Below are 21,219 nucleotides of genomic sequence, written 5' to 3' on the forward strand. Positions count from 1 at the left end.
AGCACAGTCCTCAGAGGGCCCCGCTGTGAGATGGATTGTTGGGGTCCTAAATCAACTACTGCCCAACTACAAACACTTTTTACTGAATAGATGGATGGATGGATGGATGGATTACATAGATTAGACTGGACGAATGGATTATATAGATTAGATTAATGGACGGACTACATACTGTACAGTAGATGAGGTTGGATGCATGAATGGATGGAATACATAGATTTGATTGAATATATTACACAGATTGGAAGGATTTTATGGATTACATAAATTAGAAGAGATTGGATGGCTTGGGGGATGGATGGATTACATAGATTAGATTGGATAGATTGAATGCATGGATGGATGGATTACATAGATTAGATTGGATGGTTGGATAGATTGTATAATTAGATCGAATGCATGGATGGGTGGATTACATACAGTAGATTAGCTTGGATGGAGGAATGGATACATTTCATAGATTAGATTGGATGGATGGATGGATTACATAGATTAGATTGGATGGATGGATGGATGGATAGATTGTATAATTAGATCGAATGCATGGATGGAAGGATTACATACAGTAGATTAGCTTGGATGGAGGAATGGATACATTTCATAGATTAGATTGGATGGATTATATACAGTAGATTAGATTGGATGCCTGAATAGATAGAATACATAGATTAGATTGAATTTATTGCAGACTGGAAGGATTTTATGGATTACATAGATTAGATTGGATAGATGAGGGGATGTATGGATTACATAGATTCAATTGGATGGATGGGGGGATGGATTATATACAGCTGATTAGATTGGATGCATGAATGGATGGATTACAGAGATTAGATTGGATGAATGAATAGATGGATTTCACAAATTAGATTGGAAGGATGGATTGATTACATTAATTAGATTAGATTGGATGGAGGAATGGATACATTTCATAGATTAGATTAGATGGATTAGATTGGACGGATGGATGGATTATATACAGTAGATTAAGTTGGATGCATGAATAGATAGAATACATAGATTAGATTGAATGTATTGCAGACTGGAAAGATTTTAGGGATTACATAGATTAGATTGGATGGGTGTGGGGATGGATGGATTACATAGATTTAATTGGATAGATGGACGAATGGATTACATACAGTAGATTAGATTGGATGCATGAATGGATGGATTACACAGATTAGATTGGATGGATGAATAGATTACATGGATTAGATTGGATGGGGGGATGGATGGACTACATAAAGTAGATTAGATTGGATGGATTACATAGATTCGAATGATTTTATGGATTACATCGATTTGATTGGATGGATGAGGGAATGGATAGGTTACATGGATTAGATCGGATGGTTGGATTGCATAAATCAGATTGAATGAATGGATTACAGAGATTCAATTGGATGGATGGATGGATTACATAGAGTAGATGAGATTGGATGGAGGGATGGGGTGGATGGATGGATGTTGCAATCATAATGGAATAATGGAATATTAGGCTGTGAGATCCATACATGAAGAATGCCTCCCACAGGGGTCACCATAGGCAGGATCAGGCAGGGTCAGGTGATGCTTCTTCCAGCTAACATAATGACATCATATCAGGATATTAATCGGCTGTATATAAAACAGACCTGGGGAGGTAATAACGCAGAAAATATGCCAAAACATTTATATACTACTGGATGGGAGGGAGGGGGGGCACTAGTAAAAACAAACACTGTATATGCATGTCATGATGTACCTGAAAATCGTGAATTGCAGCATACGGCGTGTAGTAAATACCTTATGGAGGAATATATAAATGATGACAAACAAATAATAAAGGGTAGAATACATCATAACAATGTGTAACAAATAAACGGTGTAAATCAAACAAAACAGAAGAATAGTCCGTATCCCTGTGTGCAAAGCTAAGTGATAAATACAACCATCATTTCCCATGTGATTTAGTGCGGTGCGATTTGAGCCTATTCATTTTGAATGAGCACCAAAGTACTGCATGCACTACTTTTGGCAACGCACTGCAACCGGATCACATGCTAGCTTTGTACCAGGCGGTCCAGTGCAGGTAAACGTACTGCTTTTGGGGCGATGCTAATATTACACTTACACCTACTGCAGCTCGCAAGTGTTGGTTATGTGTTAGAGAAGACACTGGTAGCGATGAGGCAGAAGTCTGACTTTACTTGTGTGGCTTAAGTTGCAAACATACAAAGCACATTTCAGCAGACTGTAGTAGCAGCAGACATCTTACTTCCTGAAGAGATGAGAGAGAAAAGGAATAGAGAAGAGAGAGAACCAACAAGTCTTACACATATGCACAACTGATAACCTTAGTGTACAGTGCCATCTACTGGTCAAGTGATATTAACACAGAATACTGTATATAGTACATGCTGTTGTATCCCCAACAGCAAGGGCAGTATATTTTGAACGCGGTGAGGGAAATACACTCGAATCATGGGTTTCCCGCATCACATTCTAGTGTGAACCAGCTCATTCAACCCCAGGTCACACTAGAATGCGGTGTGGGGAACCCGGCATACATGTGCATTTCCTGCACACCGTTCAAAACTCACTACCCTTGCGATGTGCAGCAGGTGTCAGTGCGATGTTACCGACACCCCAAATGCAGTGCGTTTGCCTGCCCTGGATTGCATAGTGCAAAACTATTAGGCGATGCAGGTGCAGCGCGTTTCCGAAAGTAGCACATGCACTACTTATGGTGCGATGCAGTGCAATTTGAGCCTTGTGATCTGCAGCAGGTGTTAGTGCGATGTTAATGACGCCTCAAACGCAGTGTGTTGGCCTGCACCAGATTTCATGGTACAAAACTACCATGCGATCCGGTTGCAGTGCGTTTCCGAAAGTAATGCATGCACTACTTATGGGGCAATTTGAGCCCATTCAAAATGAATGGGCTATAATCGCACTGCAGTGAATCGCATGTGAATTGCACAGGAATGTTGTGCACTTCATAGGCGATTCATAGTGTGAACCGAGGTTAACCCTTTCACTGCTGTAACTATTTTGGTAGCAGCAATACCAGCATGTAAATGAACTCTCAGCCACTAGATTGGCCAACAATATGTTTGCGTTTGCAACATTTCTCCATTGTGTTTTTCCTTTTTGCACTTGCGGTATCTAAGATATATTGAATAACTCAAGCGCTATGGTGAAATAAAAACAAAAAATGACAATAAATTGCTGTAGCCTCTAGTGCACACAACCCATGTCTCAGTGGGGCAAATTATACAATCATAAAGTGAAGTGAAAAAATGCTGCGCTACATGAAACAATGGTACAAACCATTATATTACCTGAAAACAAAGTGAAGAAATAAATATATATTAGAAGAAAAAATAGTAAAAAATATTAATATTGAAATAAAAAAAATATATATAAATAAAAAACACACAAAAAATAAAAATTAAGAATATTTTAAGTATGAATCAAATAAAAGTTCAATCAATAAAGTGTTTATTCAGTGATTCCTTCTTTGGATAAGGAAAAATATGTGCATCTGTCATCAATTCTCGTGCAAAGACATCCTCCACCATATATCTGCTCACCTCACGCAGTGTGACCGCACATTATACAATGTTACGGTCTAACTGCACTTTTGGTCCCATATGGACTCAGAAGATCAGCTTGCTGAATGAAGACTCCAAAGTAAGCTCCCTCCTGATGAGCGTCTTTGTATCAGCCGTATTCCTCATTAAAAAGAACTTGACATAGTGCTTTATCCTTTTAAACTTTTATTCATCAATTAAAACATATGAAATACATTTATGTTCCGGAGGTGTATTTTGCACCAGGTATGATGAAGATCCAGTGATGTACTGATTAGACACTAGATGGCAGTATCATCTCAGCAGCAGAGTCCTCAAGCTCAAAACATACACCATCCGTAATATATTGCAAGGCAAAGCACGGGCCCACTCAATGAATGCTATTGGCTGCTGTAATGCCGTTCCAAGAGCCGTTTGTAGAGTACTACAGGCTGCTATCCCGATGAATGGCAACGTCGTGATGTCATCCACACACTCCTCGACGCGTTTTGTCACTAGTCACGTGACTTTATCAAGGGGATACGATTGGACCGTCCAACAATCAATCTATTGATATATAAACCAGCGCCTTTTTGTTGTGGACCGGCCTAGCACATGGTGGAAAAGCCGATCGGCGCCATTTTAATGAAGATCAAAAAAAAAATGTATATATATATATATATATATATATATATATATATATATATATATATATATATATATATATAATTTTTTTTTTTTTTTAATAATTTTATGTCAATGTTCTTTTTCATTTTATTATTATATTTTTATTAGAGGGTGGCTTTGCAGCTTGTTTGATGAGCATCCCGTATGAATTGTACTGAGGGCTGTGGATGGTTAATGGGTGACATCTCCACAGCTCATACAATACAGATCCCATGTTATTAAGGAACGGCGTTTGTTCTTTTTTTTCCTTGTTTGGTCTTCATTAAAATGGCGCCGATCGGCTTTTCCACCATGTGCTAGGCCGGTCCACAATAAAATGGCGCCGGTTTACTACATACATAGATTGATTGTCGGATGGTCCCCTTGATAAAGTCACATGACTAGTGACAAAACGCGTCAGGAGGAGTGCGCGGATGACGTCACGACGTTGCCATTCATCGGGATAGCGTCCTGTAGTACTCTACAACAGGGGCAGACTGACAACTCATGGGGCCCCCGGGCAATAGGGGATCATGGGGCCCCTGTGTCCTTGCCCAAACTCAAAAAAGCCTATGAAGAAGGTACCAGGGGCATCTTATGGGGCCCCCTACTGACTCCGGGCCCTCGGGCAGTGACCGAGTTTCCAAATGGTCAGTTCGCCCCTGCTCTACAAACTTCTCTTGAAATGGCATTACAGCAGGCATTAGCATTCATTGAGTGTTTTGAGCTTGTACAGGACTCTGCTGCTGAGATGATGCTGCCATCTAGTGTCTAATCAGTACATCACTGGATCTTCATCATACCTGGTGCAAAATACACCTCCGGAACATGAATGTATTTCATATGTTTTAATTGATGAATAAAAGTCTAAAAGGATAAAGTACTATGTGGAGTTCTTTTTAATGAGGAATACGGCTGATACAAAGACACTTATCAGGAGGGAGATTACTTTGGAGTCTTCATTCAGCAAGCTGATCTTCTGAGTCCATATGGGAGCAAAAGTGCAGTTAGACCGTAACATCGTATAACTTGATTTTTGATTGACTTTCATTTATTTGATTCATATTTAAAATATTCTTAATTTTTTTTGTGTTTTTTCTTTTTTACATGTACATTTTTTATTTTTATATATATATATATAGTGTGTGTGTATATATATACAGAGAGAGAGAGAGATTTTATTTTATTTTTTCATTTCAATATTAGTATTTTTTCTATTTTTTCTTCTAATATATATTTATTTCTTCACTTTGTTTTTTGGTAATGTAATGGTTTGTACTATTGGTTTATGTAGCGGAGCATTTTTTCACTTCACTTTATGACTGAGTCTTGTGGTGTTGGTGCAATGTTAACGACGCTTCAAACGCAGTGCAACAGATTGCCTGCACCGTATTGCATGGTACAAAACTACCATACGATCCGGTTGCAGTGCGTTTCCATATGTAGTGCATGCAATACTTATGGGGCAATTTGAGCCCATTCAAAATGAATGCATGTGATGTAGTGCAATGTGAGCCTTGCGATCTGCAGCAGGTGTTAGTGCGATGTGAATGACACCTAAAAAGCAGCGCTTTGGCCTGCACCAGATTTCATGGTACAAAACTACCATGCGATCCGGTTGCAGTGCGTTCCCATAAGTAATGCATGCACTACTTATGGGGCAATTTGAGCCCATTCAAAATGAATGGGCTATAATCGCACTGCAGTGAATCGCATGTGAATTGCACAGGAATGTGGTGCACTTCATAGACGATTCATAGTGTGAACCGAGGCTAACCCTTTCACTGCTGTAACTATTTTGGTAGCAGCAATACCAGCATTTAAACAAACTCTCAGCCACTAGATTGGCCAATAATATGTTTGCGTTTGAAACATTTCTCCATTTCTCCATTGCGGTTTTCCTTTTTGCATTTGTGTTTTTGACACATTTTTGCTTTTTTTTTTTTTTTCTTGTTGCTAGGCACATTCAAAACACAGCAAAAACACAATACATGCTTTTCTGCAGTGTTCTCATTGAAGTCTATAGAACCAAAAACGCAACAGTTTGCGTTCAAAAAAGTCCCTGACCCTTTCCAAAAAATGCACAGGATGAAAACGTGGAGATGTGAACCTGTCCCATAGGAAATCATGTTAAATGGACTGTGCTGCGTTTCTGCAAAAACGCAAAACGCGGCAGCAAAAGCTTAGGTGTGAACCTAGGGATAGAAAAGATTGAGTCGCTCGATCACTACTATGTCTACATGAAGATGCTACCTCCCCTCCCCCACCTGACACCCTTCTTCCTGCATCACGTGACCCGGGCTTACCAGTCCCTTGTGGGTGCTGAGGACCTCCATATTGGGTGTCAGGCAGGGGGGTGTCACGAGGGATCCGCCATCATCTATCCAGAACACACAAAGGTTATGGCTGGAGTTGGGCTTTAAAAATGCTGATAGCGGGTGCTGGGGGTCAAACTTGTGTTTCTTTTTTTTTTCTCAGTCTCAGCAAAGATTTATGTTGGAACAAATGACGCAACTTCATCTTCACCAGGATAATGCAGGTACAACATTGTCTGACAATAAGGAATTGTTCTGTCTGCCCTCATGTTGTACAGCGCTGCGTAAACTGTTGGCGCTATATAAATCCTGTATAACAATTATAATAATTTGCTATACAAAAACCCAAATCCTGTAAATATTCGGACAGGAGCAACGGTAATATACAAGGTGCAATCATTCATATCAGATTCACTCTGAGTGAAAGATTAAAGCAGTATAAACCCCGAAACCTGTGTATATATATGTCATATATTGCAGCTTGTCAATCGTTAGATGTGGTGACTGCATTCATTATCATTTTGTAGTCTTTTTCCTCTGTTGTCACCTGGTGATCTCGTCAGTAACACACCTTCTGTATTAGAGTGCCCCCACTCTGGAGGAAGGAGCACAATTAGGCCCTATTCCTCCCACTGACACCAATGATGGGGCACTATTCCTCCCACTGACACCAAAGATGGGGCACTATTCCTCCCATTGACACCAAGGATGGGGCACTATTCCTCCCACTGACACCAATGATGGGGCACTATTCCTCCCACTGACACCAATGATGGGGCACTATTCCTCCCAATGACACCAACGATGGGGCACTATTCCTCCAATTGACACCAACGATGGGGCACTATTCCTCCAATTGACACCAACGATGGGGCACTATTCCTCCCATTGACACCAATAATGTAGCACTATTCCTCCCACTGACACCAATGATGGGGCACTATTCCTCCCACTGACACCAAGGATGGGGCACTATTCCTCCCATTGACACTAACGATGGGGCACTATTCTTCCCATTGACACCAATGATGTGGCACTATTCCTTCCACTGACACCAATGATGGGGCACTATTTCTCACACTGACACCAATGATGGGGCACTATTCCTTCCACTGACACCAATAATGGGGCACTATTCCTTCCACTGACACCAATGATGGGGCACTATTCCTCCCGTTGACACCAGATTTACCTTTTAGAAAATCAACCCGTGTGCGTTGTGGTGCTCTGCATTCCCAAAAATAGTTCCTTTTTCTTTTTTGTCAATGGACATCTATCTATATCCAAGATATCAGTTGTGGCTGAACCGACCCTTTATACAATCCAGTGTTTACTTTGATTTTTGTTGTTTTTATCCATTTTCAGCATTATATTGTGATCTGGAGGGTATCCAGAATTCTTATGTAATCCCAGATGCCATGGCACCTGCTCAAGAAGCTGGTTACCGTATTTCACCATCAGAAGTACCTACAGAAGGTGCGGCTGCCTACTCTGAGGGTGCCTATGCTGTTGGCGGCGATGTTCCACCTGGTGTAATCAGTGAAGTACAAGCTGGTAGGTAATAGACAGGGAACCATGAGACTGAAGAGCCAAGTTTATGTTTTATCTGATTTATAAAGTGTCTGTGTTACCCATAGCAATCAATCTGTTATCATTGCTTAGAAAATAACTAAGCATGTTTGTGTGGGAGGAATAGTGCCCCATCATTGGTGTCAGTGAGAAGAATAGTGCCCCATCATTGGTGTCAGTGGGAGGAATAGTGCCCTATCATTGGTGTAAGTGGGAGGAATGGTGCCCCATCATTGGTGTCAGTGGGAGGAATAGTGCCCCATCATTGGTGTCAGTGGGAGGAATAGTGCCCCATCATTGGTGTCGGTGAGAGGAATAGTGCCCCATCATTGGTGTCGGTGGGAGGAATAGTGCCCCATCATTGGTGTCGGTGGGAGGAATAGTGCCCCATCATTGGTGTCGGTGGGAGAAATAGTGCCCCATCATTGGTGTCGGTGGGAGGAATAGTGCCCCCTCATTGGTGTCAGTGGGAAGAATAGTGCCCCATCATTGATATCAGTGGGAGGAATAGTGCCCCATCATTGGTATCAGTGGGAGGAATAGTGCCCCATCATTGGTATCAGTGGGAGGAATAGTGTCCCATCATTGGTATCAGTGGGTGGAATAGTGCCCCATCATTGGTATCAGTGGGAGGAATAGTGCCCCATCATTGGTATCAGTGGGAGGAATAGTGCCCCATCATTGGTGTAAGTGGGAGGAATGGTGCCCCATCATTGGTGTCAGTGGGAGGAATAGTGCCCCATCATTGGTGTCAGTGGGAGGAATAGTGCCCCATCATTGGTGTCGGTGAGAGGAATAGTGCCCCATCATTGGTGTCGGTGGGAGGAATAGTGCCCCATCATTGGTGTCGGTGGGAGGAATAGTGCCCCATCATTGGTGTCGGTGGGAGAAATAGTGCCCCATCATTGGTGTCGGTGGGAGGAATAGTGCCCCCTCATTGGTGTCAGTGGGAAGAATAGTGCCCCATCATTGATATCAGTGGGAGGAATAGTGCCCCATCATTGGTATCAGTGGGAGGAATAGTGCCCCATCATTGGTATCAGTGGGAGGAATAGTGTCCCATCATTGGTATCAGTGGGTGGAATAGTGCCCCATCATTGGTATCAGTGGGAGGAATAGTGCCCCATCATTGGTATCAGTGGGAGGAATAGTGCCCCATCATTGGTATCAGTGGGAGGAATAGTGCCCCATCATTGGTATCAGTGGGAGGAATAGTGCCCCTTCATTGGTATCAGTGGGAGGAATAGTGCCCCATCATTGGTGTCAGTGAGAGGAATAGTGCCCCATCCTGAGGCTCCCAAGGCTTCCTAGCCAGTGTAAAATGGAGCATCGGGGCTTAAGTGATGTCACGACCGGATCTGACAGACGTGTGACGCGATGCGGAGCATGAAAAAGCAGCGTATGCTCCGCAACGCGTCGCCACCTCTGTCCATCAGATCCGGTCGTGACATCACTTCCATCCCGACACTGCGATAGAAAGTAGGCTGAGAGGCAAGCAAGGTCTGATCCCTGTAAAGGAAATAGAACTTCCAATATTTGTCCCTCTCAGTTTCTCAGTCAGTGTTCGCACTTTGCACTTCTCAAGCCCTGATGAAGGCGGTTGTTGGGACACATTTTTGGTCTAAACTTGGAATAAACCTATAAGTAGACAATTCTATATTGGTGTGAAGTTGCGGTTTTAGTTGGCAAATACCACATTTGTAATCTTGATGTCTTCACATTTAACAGGACACGTTCAGCTGCTTCAAGAACCGGAGACGTTCCAACAACAAATACTGAGACACTTTGCCAACAACTCCTTTGGTGAGAATTTACAAACTATCTGAGGAACATTAGCAGCAACCATTGGTCCTGATCCTGACAACTTCTCACAGTCTTTGGTGCTTGGTAGAGTCATCCTGGGTAGTAAAAAAAAAAAAAAAAAAAACGAGATTTGGTAATTAAGTAAATTTAATTGTGCATAACCGATTTACAGTCATTGGTAAACTCTAACTAAAGATGGTTCAAGAAAGGGGTGCCCAACCATGTGGAGAATGAGGGCCACTTACCGTAAGTTGGTGTTTCTCAACCTTTTTTTCAATCATGGCTTTAAAATTATGGACAGTCCCGAGATGCCATCGCCCTCCAGAGGATTACCCCTCCCCTTTCCTGGCCAGGCCAGTTTTGCGTTACGGCGCTGCGTTACTTTAACTGACAATTGCGCGGCCATGCAACACGGCAGAAGTGGTGTGCTGGCAGCAAGCCTACCCCCTACCTGGAGGTACAGAATCACAAATACAGTATATATGTGCAATTCTACACAGAGCGGCCACCCTGTAGCAGTATAACTGCTATAGGACAGTCAGCAAGTAATTGAATCAATAGATTAACTATCTGCCCTCCACAGGATCCCCCCCCCCCCTCCTCACCAGGCCATTTTTTGCGGTACGGCACTGCGTTACCTTAACTGACAATTGCGCGGCCATGCAACACTGCAGAAGTGGTGTGCTGGCAGCAAGCCTGCCCCCTACCTGGAGGTACAGAATCACTAATCATTTAGTATATACAGTCAGGTCCATAAATATTGGGACATCGACACAATTCTAACATTTTTGGCTCTATATACCACCACAATGGATTTGAAATGAAACGAACAAGATGAGCTTTAACTGAAGACTGTCAGCTTTAATTTGAGGATATTTACATCCAAATCAGGTGAACGGTGTAGGAATTACAACAGTTTGCATATGTGCCTCCCACTTTTTAAGGGACCAAAAGTAATGGGACAGAATAATAATCATAAATCAAACTTTCAATTTTTAATACTTGGTTGCAAATCCTTTGCAGTCAATTACAGTCTGAAGTCTGGAACGCATAGACATCACCAGACGCTGGGTTTCATCCCTGGTGATGCTCTGCCAGGCCTCTACTGCAACTGTCTTCAGTTCCTGCTTGTTCTTGGGGCATTTTCCCTTCAGTTTTGTCTTCATCAAGTGAAATGCATGCTCAATCGGATTCAGGTCAGGTGATTGACTTGGCCATTGCATAACATTCCACTTCTTTCCCTTAAAAAACTCTTTGGTTGCTTTTGCAGTCTGCTTTGGGTCATTGTCCATCTGCACTGTGAAGCGTCCAATGAGTTGTGAAGCATTTGGCTGAATATGAGCAGATATTATTACCACTTCAGAATTCATCCGGCTGCTTTTGTCAGCAGTCACATCATCAATAAATACAAGAGAACCAGTTCCACTGGCAGCCATACATGCCCACGCCATGACACTACCACCACCATGCTTCACTGATGAGGTGGTATGCTTAGGATCATGAGCAGTTCCTTTCCTTCTCCATACTCTTCTCTTCCCATCACTCTGGTACAAGTTGATCTCGGTCTCATCTGTCCATAGGATGTTGTTCCAGAACTGTGAAGGCTTTTTTACATGTTGTTTGGCAAACTCTAATCTGGCCTTCCTGTTTTTGAGGTTCACCAATGGTTTCCATCTTGTGGTGAACCCTCTGTATTCACTCTGGTGAAGTCTTCTCTTGATTGTTGACTTTGACACACATACACCTACCTCCTGGAGAGTGTTCTTGATCTGGCCAACTGTTGTGAAGGGTGTTTTCTTCACCAAGGAAAGAATTCTTCGGTCATCCACCACAGTTGTTTTCCGTGGTCTTCCGGGTCTTTTGGTGTTGCTGAGCTCACCGGTGCGTTCCTTCTTTTTAAGAATGTTCCAAACAGTTGTTTTGGCCACGCCTAATGTTTTTTCTATCTCTCTGATGGGTTTGTTTTGTTTTTTCAGCCTAATGATGGCTTGCTTCACTGATAGTGACAGGTCTTTGGATCTCATCTTGAGAGTTGACAGCAACAGATTCCAAATGCAAATAGCACACTTGAAATGAACTCTGGACCTTTTATCTGCTCATTGTAATTGGGATAATGAGGGAATAACACACACCTGGTCATGGAATAGCTGAGAAGCCAATTGTCCCATTACTTTTGGTCCCTTAAAAAGTGGGAGGCACATATGCAAACTGTTGTAATTCCTACACCGTTCACCTGATTTGGATGTAACTACCCTCAAATTAAAGCTGACAGTCTACAGTTAAAGCACATCTTGTTCGTTTCATTTCAAATCCATTGTGGTGGTGTATAGAGCCAAAAATGTTAGAATTGTGTCGATGTCCCAATATTTATGGACCTGACTGTATGTGCAATTCTGCACAGAGCGGCCACCCTGTAGCAGTTAAACTGCTATAGCACAGTCGGCAAGTAGTTGAATCAATAGATTAACTATCTGCCCTTTGGAGGATTCCCCCCCCCCCCCCCCCCCGCCCTCCTCACCAGGCCATTTTTTGCGGTACGGCACTGCGTTACTTTAACTGACAATTGCACGGTCATGCAACACTGCACCGAAATGAAATTTGCGTCCTTTTTTCCCACGCATAGAGCTTTCTTTCAGTGCTATTTGATCGCCTGTGTGTTTTTTTTTGTTTTTGTTTTTTTTTGGCGCTAAAAAAAAAAAGACCAACAATTTTGAGAAAATAAATATATTTTGACTTTTTTTAAACATGTCCAGTTAAAAAAAAATAAAAATTCGTCATAAATTTAGGCCAAAATGTATTCTGTGACATCATGTCTTTTTTAAAAAAAAGAAAATCCCAATACATGTAAATGAATTGGTTTATGTGTAAGTCATAGCGTTTACAAATGGCGGTATAGATAATGGGATTTTTTTTTTTAAATTTTTTACTAGTAATGGCGGCGATAGCAAGCTGCTTGCTCTGGGGGCATTTGTGTGTCTTTGCTACCAAGTCCTGCTCTGTGTGTCCATTAGACACACAGAAAGGGGCTTAGCCCCTCCCCCTCCTTTGTCACTGGCTGTGATTGACAGCAGCAGGAGCCAATGGCTTCCACTGCTGTATCTGAGCCAATGAGGAGCGAGAGACCCAGGAAAGCCTCGGCTCTTGTGCACATCATTGGATCGAGATTGAGCTCAGGTGAGTATTTAGGGGGTGCTGCGAGGGCAGCTGTAGTAAGGTAAAAAAAAAACCTTCTGACTTAACCTAAGCACACCCTCCTGCCTGCATGCCTGAGCCAAGGGCAGATGAAATCCAGGAAATAAATGCAACATAAACCATCTGCCCTTACTCAAGATGGCCACGGCCAGAGATGCTGGGGGGTGTTTTTCAAGTTGGAGACATGGATGGATGGGGTAGTTTGCTTTGAATATTACAAATGAAGTAGTGCTTTTGGTTTGTGGAGCTCCGATACGGTGAAGTTCCTCCTTAATCCAAACATAACCCGAAGTTTTAGACAACCATAATTACCGTTTTCACAGCAATGCCACCAGTGACAAGACAATCCCAAAGAAAATATTATGCAATGGCAGTTTTTGAAGGTATTGGAGAACATCAAAAGGTTAGAGAAAGCAAACCATCGTACGAAGCTTTCTACATCACAATCAAAAGATCTACTTGGTTGGTGGCAAACATTACATGATACAGTCACCACATGATATTGTATTTGCTGATAGTCACCACATGATATTGTATTTGCTGATAGTCAACACGTGATATTGTATTTGCTGATAGTCACCACGTGGTATTGCATTTGCTGATGGTCACCACGTGATATTGCATTTGCTGATAGTCACCACGTGATATTGTATTTGCTGATGGTCACCACGTGATATTGTATTTGCTGATGGTCACCACGTGATATTGTATTTGCTGATGGTCACCACGTGATATTGTATTTGCTGATGGTCACCACGTGATATTGTGTTTGCTGATGGTCACCACGTGATATTGTATTTGCTGATGGTCACCACGTGATATTGTGTTTGCTGATGGTCACCACATGATATTACGTTTGATGATAGTCACCACGTAATATTGTGTTTGCTGATGGTCACCACGTGGTATTGCATTTGCTGATGGTCACCACGTGATATTGCATTTGCTGATGGTCACCACGTGCTATTGCATTTGCTGATGGTCACCACGTGATATTGGATTTGCTGATGGTCACCACGTGATATTGCATTTGCTGATGGTCACCACGTGATATTGCATTTGCTGATGGTCAAGTCTCAGTTTGGACATAACGTTTTCTCTCCCTCTATTCGCTACAGAAACTGATTTTGAAGTCAACATTTATTACCGAGGAACCAAAGTTGAAAGCACCATGGTAACCAACCGATTTGGATTCTGTCTGACTTCCAGGCAACATTCACCTACGGAAAGCTATTTGGAGGATGTGATTCTGCCCCAGGCTCAAAAAAAAGTGGCTGATCGGATATTGATTCAAGCAGTGAACCACATTCTGACCAACCTGGATAAAGGAACTTGTGTGGAAGTTCGGGATGGGGAAATCTGTGCCATTAGATTGGGCAAATGTCGTAGTTTCTGGACCGTAACAGATACACCTACCTCGGCTGTGCCCAGTCCAATACTCAAAAATGACTACAGTGTCTTGTATACTCTTCAGCAGTTTGTTACGGGTATGTATAAAGCTGGCTACACACATTAAAATGCTGATAGCAGTAGAGATCACAGTGATGGAAAGATGAGCTCATCAGTGTGCTGCTTCTCCTTTCAATGTCCAGTCACAGGTTGAGTGGAGAGGAGTTCTGTAAGTGTTAGGGAGTGGAAACAAAGAAAAATCAGGTCTTCCACCCTGCCAGAAATGCCAGGGTCTGGGGAGACCAGATATAGCGAATGCGGGGTTCGGGGAGACCGAATCTAGTGAATGCAGGGTCCGGGGAGACTGAATATAGTGAATGCAGGGTCCGGGGAGACCGGATATAGTGAATGCAGGGTCCGGGGAGACCAGATATAGTGAATGCAGGGTCCGGGGAGACCGGATATAGTGAATGCAGGGTCTGGGGAGACCTGATATAATGAATGCGGGGTCCGGGGAGACCCGATATAGTGAATGCAGGGTCCGGGGAGAGCGGATATAGTGAATGCAGGGTCCAGGGAGAGCGTATATAATGAATGCAGGGTCCTGGGAGACCAGATATAGTGAATGCAGGGTCCGGGGAGACCAGATATAGTGAATGCAGGGTCCGGGGAGACCGGATATAGTGAATGCAGGGTCTGGGGAGACCTGATATAATGAATGCGGGGTCCGGGGAGACCCGATATAGTGAATGCAGGGTCCGGGGAGAGCGGATATAGTGAATGCAGGGTCCAGGGAGAGCGTATATAATGAATGCAGGGTCCTGGGAGACCAGATATAGTGAATGCAGGGTCCGGGGAGACCCAATATAGTGAATGCAGGGTCCAGGGAGAGCGGATATAAGGAATGCAGGGTCCAGGGAGAGCGGATATAAGGAATGCAGGGTCCGGGGAGACCAGATATAGTGAATGCGGTGTTTGGGGAGACTGGATATAGTGAATGCAGGGTCTGGGGAGAACAGATATAGTGAATGCAGGGTCCAGGGAGAGCAGATATAATGAATGCAGGGTCCTGGGAGACCAGATATAGTGAATGCGGTGTTTGGGGAGACCGGATATAGTGAATGCAAGGTCCTGGGAGACCTGATATAGTGAATGCAGGGTCCGGGGAGATCGGATATAGTAAATGCAGGGTCCGGGGAGACCGGAAATAGTGAATGCAGGGTCCGGGGAGACCGGATATAGTGAATGCAAGGTCCGGGGAGACCGGATATAGTAAATGCAGGGTCCGGGGAGACCGGATATAGTGAATGCAGGGTCCGGGGAGACCAGATATAGTGAATGCAGGGTCCGAGGAGAACGGATATAGTAAATGCAGGGTCCGGGGAGACCGGATTTAGTGAATGCAGGGTCCGGGAAGACCGGATATAGTGAATGCAGGGTCCGGGAAGAAGGGATATAGTGAATGCAGGGTGCGGGGAGAGCGGATATAGTGAATGGCGGGGTCCGGGGACACCAGATATAGTGAATGCAGGGTCCGGGGAGACCGGATATAGTGAATGCAGGGTCCGGGGAGACCGGATATAGTGAATGCAGGGTCCAGAGAGAGCGGATATAGTGAATGCAGGGTCCGGGGAGAGCGGATATAGTGAATGCAGGGTCCGGGGAGACCAGATATAGTGAATGCAGGCTCCGGGGAGACCAGATATAGTGAATGCAGGGTCTGGGGAGACCAGATATAGTGAATGCAGGGTCCGGGGAGACCAGATATAGTGAATGCAAGGTCTGGGGAGACCAGATATAGTGAATGCAGGGTCCAGGGAGAGTAAATATAGTGGTTTAAGAGTGGTATAAATGAGTTATATTTTTATAGAATATTTTGACATTTACAATTTAAATATTTAAACAGTTGTATGTATTGTCTAATATTTATATACAAACTTTTTTTTTCAAAAACTTACGACATGGCTTGTGCAGCAATTGTATATATGTACAGCATCTCCCAGAAGCGAGTCCCCCCCTCACATTTTTGTAAATATTTGATTCTCTTTTCATGTGACAACATTGAAGAAATGACACTTTGCTACAATGTGACGTAGTCAGTGTACAGCTTGTATAACAGTGTAAATGAATTGTATGCCACCCCTGAATTTATTCCTCTTGGTACAAATCCCCCAATCCTCCCTCCTATCACAAAGACACTCATCCCCAGCACAAATGTTTGTTATTCTTCAACTGCTGTCACTACTCCCTCCACCTTCTAGGTAGGATTTCTCCACCCAGCGTCACATGATACCACTGCTCCCAGGGCAGACGCCCCTCCTGCCCACCCCTTGTCCCAGACATAGCCTAGGTTCACACCTATGCAGGTTGTGTTTGAGCCATTTCTGCATTGCGTTTTGCATTGCATTTTTGACACGTTTTGTTTATGCGTTTTTGTTTTTTTTTCTCATTTTTCTTGTGGTTAGGCCAGCAATGGGCAAACTACGGCCCGCGGGCCATATACGGCCGGCGGACCTTTTAATCTGGCCCGTGGAGCGTGATACTGTCAGGATGTGTGTAGGCAGGGCAGCGTGACAAACGTGAGGGGAGCTAGGCTCCTCTCACAGTCCGCCCTGAAGACCGGAACGGCGCGGGAACACGGCGAGAGGAACGCGCGGAGCAAAGGTAAGTGAATTGACACAGGGGGGACTTGGCTTACTACTTGGGGGGGAATAATATGGGGGATGAATTAATATGGGGAATGAATTACTATATGGGGGATGAATTACTATATGGGGAATGAATTACTATATGGGGGATGAATTACTATATGAGGGATGAATTACTATGGGGAATGAATTACTATATGGGGGGATGAATTACTATAGGGGGGATGAATTACTATGGGGGATGAATTACTATATGGGGGGATGAATTACTATATGGGGGATGAATTACTATAGGGGGATGAATTACTATATGGGGGATGAATTACTATGGGGGATGAATTACTATATGGGGGATTAATTACTATGCTTACTATGGGGGAATATTACTATACTTACTATGGATGACACATACACATCATTCATCTACTCTTGGTCCGGCCCCCGGGTCCAATATATGAACCCCTTGCGGCCCTCAAGTCAAAAAGTTTGCCCACCCCTGGGTTAGGCAGATTTAAAACACAAAATGCAGCAAAACATGCTTTTCTGTAGTGTTTCCATTGAAGTCTATAGAACCAAACACACAACTTTTTGCATTCAAATAAGTCCCTAACCCTTTCCAAAAAATGCACCGGGTGAAAATGCACAGGTGTGAACATGTCCCATAGGAAATCATGTTAAATGGACTGTACTGCATTTCTGCAAAACGCGGCAGAAAACGCCTAGGTGTGAACCTGGGGTAAAGGATTTTGGAAACATCTGACCCACATAATGTTCAATATACTCAGTAACTGGCCCCTAGATGGAGCACCTTCAGCGAGAGTAGCTTGAGAAGTCACCAACTGTTCCATCCGTTTAAATGCTCCTTTTTATTTCCTTTTAGAATTAATTGAATTCGTTGAACGGAGGAGAAGAGAGTCCCCACAGTATTCCATATGGATCTGTCTTGGAGAAACATGGCCAGACGGCAAACCATGGCAGGAAAAATGCATTATGGTTGAAGTGAGTAACGTATTGTACAAATGGAACTGTGACATACACTGCAAGGACAACCAAGGACAATCGAGGAAATCAGTGGTTTGGACTCAATTTGGTGCTGTTACATAGTTAGTCTGGCTGAAAAAAGTCCATCCAGTTCAACCATAGAAAAAAAAAGTTATAATCCTATACCCACAGTTGATCCAGAGGAAGGCAAAAAAAAACCCCAGCAAAGCAGTTCTTTTACTTTTGCTTAGGGACAGATGTCCTGCCCTGGATGCAGACAGATTGGGGGTTATTTACTAAAAACTGCATGGTGCATAATCTATGGGCAGCACAGTGACTAATTGGTTAGCACGTCCGCCTGGCAGTACTCGGGTCGTTGGTTCTAATCCCAACCATGGCACCACCTGCCTGGAGTTTGCATGTTTTTCCTGTGCCTGCGTGGCTTTCCTCTGGGTACTCCAGTTTCCTCCCACACTCCAAAGACATGCTGGTAGGTGAATTGGCTCCTGTCTAAATTGTCCCTAGTATGTGTATGTATGAATGTGAGTTAGGGACCTTAGATTGTACGCCCCTTGAGGGTTAGGGACTGATGTGAATGTACAATATATATGTAAAGCGTGTCGTAAATAAATCTGGTGCAGCTCTGCATAGAAACCAATCAGCTTCCAGCTTTTATTGTTAACTCTTAAGCCCTCATGCACACGGGACGTTTTGATAACGCTGGTAACGTTAGCACATCCGCCGTGCAGTAAATGGGTCATGAGTTCGATTCCCAAACATGGCGCCTCCTGCATGGAGTTTGCATGTTCTCCCTGTGCTTGCGTGGGTTTCCTCCGGGTACTCTGGTTTCCTCCCACACTCCAAAGACATGCTGGTAGGTTAATTGGCTCCTGTTTAAATTGTCCTAGTTTCATCCCTGGCCATGCGGGATCTCCTGCATGGTAGCATATTGGTTCATGCTTTCAGAGGTTTTTTGCCTTCCTCTGGATCAACTGTGGATATAGGATGGTGTAATATGGAGGTTTATGATTTGTATTTTTTTTTTCTCATAGGATGAACTTTTTCCACCAGATAAACTATGAAATCATATAACTCCTGAAGGTCAGAATATAGCAGCAGCCATCTAGTTCAGCCTTTCTGAACTAAATGTTTGGCACAGAGGAACCCTTGAAAAAACTTTCTGGTCTCAGGGAACCCCTGCTAATTATTATATATACACTATTAGTGTGATGGTCAGGGGGAAGAATTGCTCCTTGCAAGAAAAAGTATGTGAACCCCTTGGGATTACATGGAGTTTTGCATGAATTGGGCATAAAATGTGCTCTGAACGTCATCTAAGTCACAACAACAGAAGAACACAGTCTGCTGAACATAATACTACACAAACATTAGATGTTGCCATGGTTTAATTGCACATAACATGTAAACATTCACAGTGCAGGGAGGAAAAAAAGTATGTGAACCCCTTGGGATTACGTGGAGTTTTGCCTCGCAGGTGTGTGTTTTTTAAGGGCAGGACAGCTGTCAGCAACACATCCAATATCATCACACTGATTGGAGTCAAGGTTGGCTCACTCCTGGCTCCAATTAGCTCTGGGAGAAGTCATTAAGCTAGGGCCTCACATACTTTTTCCTCCCTGCACTGTGGATGTTTACATGTTATGTGCAATTAAACCATGGCAACATCTAATGTTTGTGTAGTATTATGTTCAGCAGACTGTGTTCTTCTGTTGTTGTGACTTAGATGACGTTCAGAGCACATTTTATGCCCAAGTCACAACAACAGAAGAACACAGTCTGCTGAACATAATACTACACAAACATTAGATGTTGCCATGGTTTAATTGCACATAACATGTAAACATTCACAGTGCAGGGAGGAAAAAGTATGTGAGGCCCTAGCTCAATGACTTCTCCCAGAGCTAATTGGAGCCAGGAGTGAGCCAACCTTGACTCCAATCAGTGTGATGATATTGGATGTGTTGCTGACAGCTGTCCTGCCCTTAAAAAACACACACCTGCGAGGCAAAACTCCACGTAATCCCAAGGGGTTCACATACTTTTTCTTGCAACTGTAGCTAAAAAGATTAATGGTGGGAAGTTATCTGAGAGGCAGGAATTACTCAAGGAATCCCTAGCAACCTCTGGAGGAACCCAAGGATTTCATGGAACCATGGCTGAGGAACTCTGGTCTAGGTTTTCCATACAGGTAGCATTTCTAAATGTAGAAAACACAACACAGATGAATTCCTGATGGTTCCCCATACTCATATGTCCATCAGTAATGTGTTTTTCCTGTTTGTGGTAACACTTCTTTTTTTTTTTTCATCTGGTGTAGATCATACCGGTGGTCATGCGTTTGCTTCATGAGTTAAGTTATAGGACTGGAGCCTCATCACTGACCAGCAGTGATTTGAACTTTGAAATCTCCGACTCATTATCCAGCCAAAGTTCTGTCCTTTCACTTCTGAGGACCATTGAAGAAATGATGGACTGGTCACAAAATTAGTTTGGTTATAATTGTAGAAAAATACAGGCCCATCACTGCAAGGGAAAAATGTGATGGTCATTAGACACGTGCGATTCATTTCCTTACGAATCAAAAATTTGGATGTATCCAAATCTTAGTCGTAATGCATTTTTTTTAACTAATCCAAAATAAATTATAACAAAGACCTCAAATTAATTTATATTCATTTGTTTGCAACTACAAAGGGTTTTGTAGGATCTATCATATTGTCACACTATGTATTTTTATGATTGGCCAAAGTCAAGAAAAACATTAAAGTCCAAGCAAGCTGCATCGAAATCGCAAGCAAGTCTCATGAACTCGCAAGCAAGAAATAACATGACATAACGAATGAAGCAGTCTTCTGAAATAACGAACAATGAATCCGAATATCTAAATGAATTCCAAAAATGAATCATTCTAACATAACGAATATGACAAAACAAAATGATTGACTTAACGAATGAATCTAAAATTAAACAAATTTTTTTCGTTGTGCGCATCTCTAACAGTAATTTCATGGCACCCTTATGTAGCATATGGACTAGACCAGGAAAAACGCGGCCTAATTATTACGATAGTTACAGGCA

The 21,219-nt window shown here is 43.0% G+C and overlaps 1 protein-coding gene across 2 annotated transcripts in view; it reads left to right on the forward strand.

Annotated features, from left to right (window-relative positions):
• LOC149443843 (interferon regulatory factor 3-like) overlaps window positions 1-20,802 on the forward strand; it is a 35,691-nt gene extending 14,889 nt beyond the window's left edge. For both annotated transcript variants that reach the window (XM_089655165.1, XM_089655166.1), the window contains exons 5-10: window positions 6,702-6,762; window positions 7,904-8,092; window positions 9,836-9,910; window positions 14,221-14,589; window positions 18,020-18,138; window positions 20,459-20,802. In XM_089655165.1, the coding sequence (XP_089511291.1) occupies window positions 6,702-6,762; window positions 7,904-8,092; window positions 9,836-9,910; window positions 14,221-14,589; window positions 18,020-18,138; window positions 20,459-20,629 (984 nt within the window). In that variant the 3' untranslated portion in view covers window positions 20,630-20,802. The remainder of the gene's footprint in view (window positions 1-6,701; window positions 6,763-7,903; window positions 8,093-9,835; window positions 9,911-14,220; window positions 14,590-18,019; window positions 18,139-20,458) is intronic.
• The last annotated feature ends 417 nt before the right edge of the window (window positions 20,803-21,219 follow it).

This window comes from Staurois parvus, unplaced genomic scaffold, assembly GCF_062004578.1.
Source record: "Staurois parvus isolate SC_StPar_1 unplaced genomic scaffold, SC_StPar_1.0 ptg000827l, whole genome shotgun sequence".
Taxonomy (NCBI): Eukaryota; Metazoa; Chordata; class Amphibia; order Anura; family Ranidae; genus Staurois; species Staurois parvus.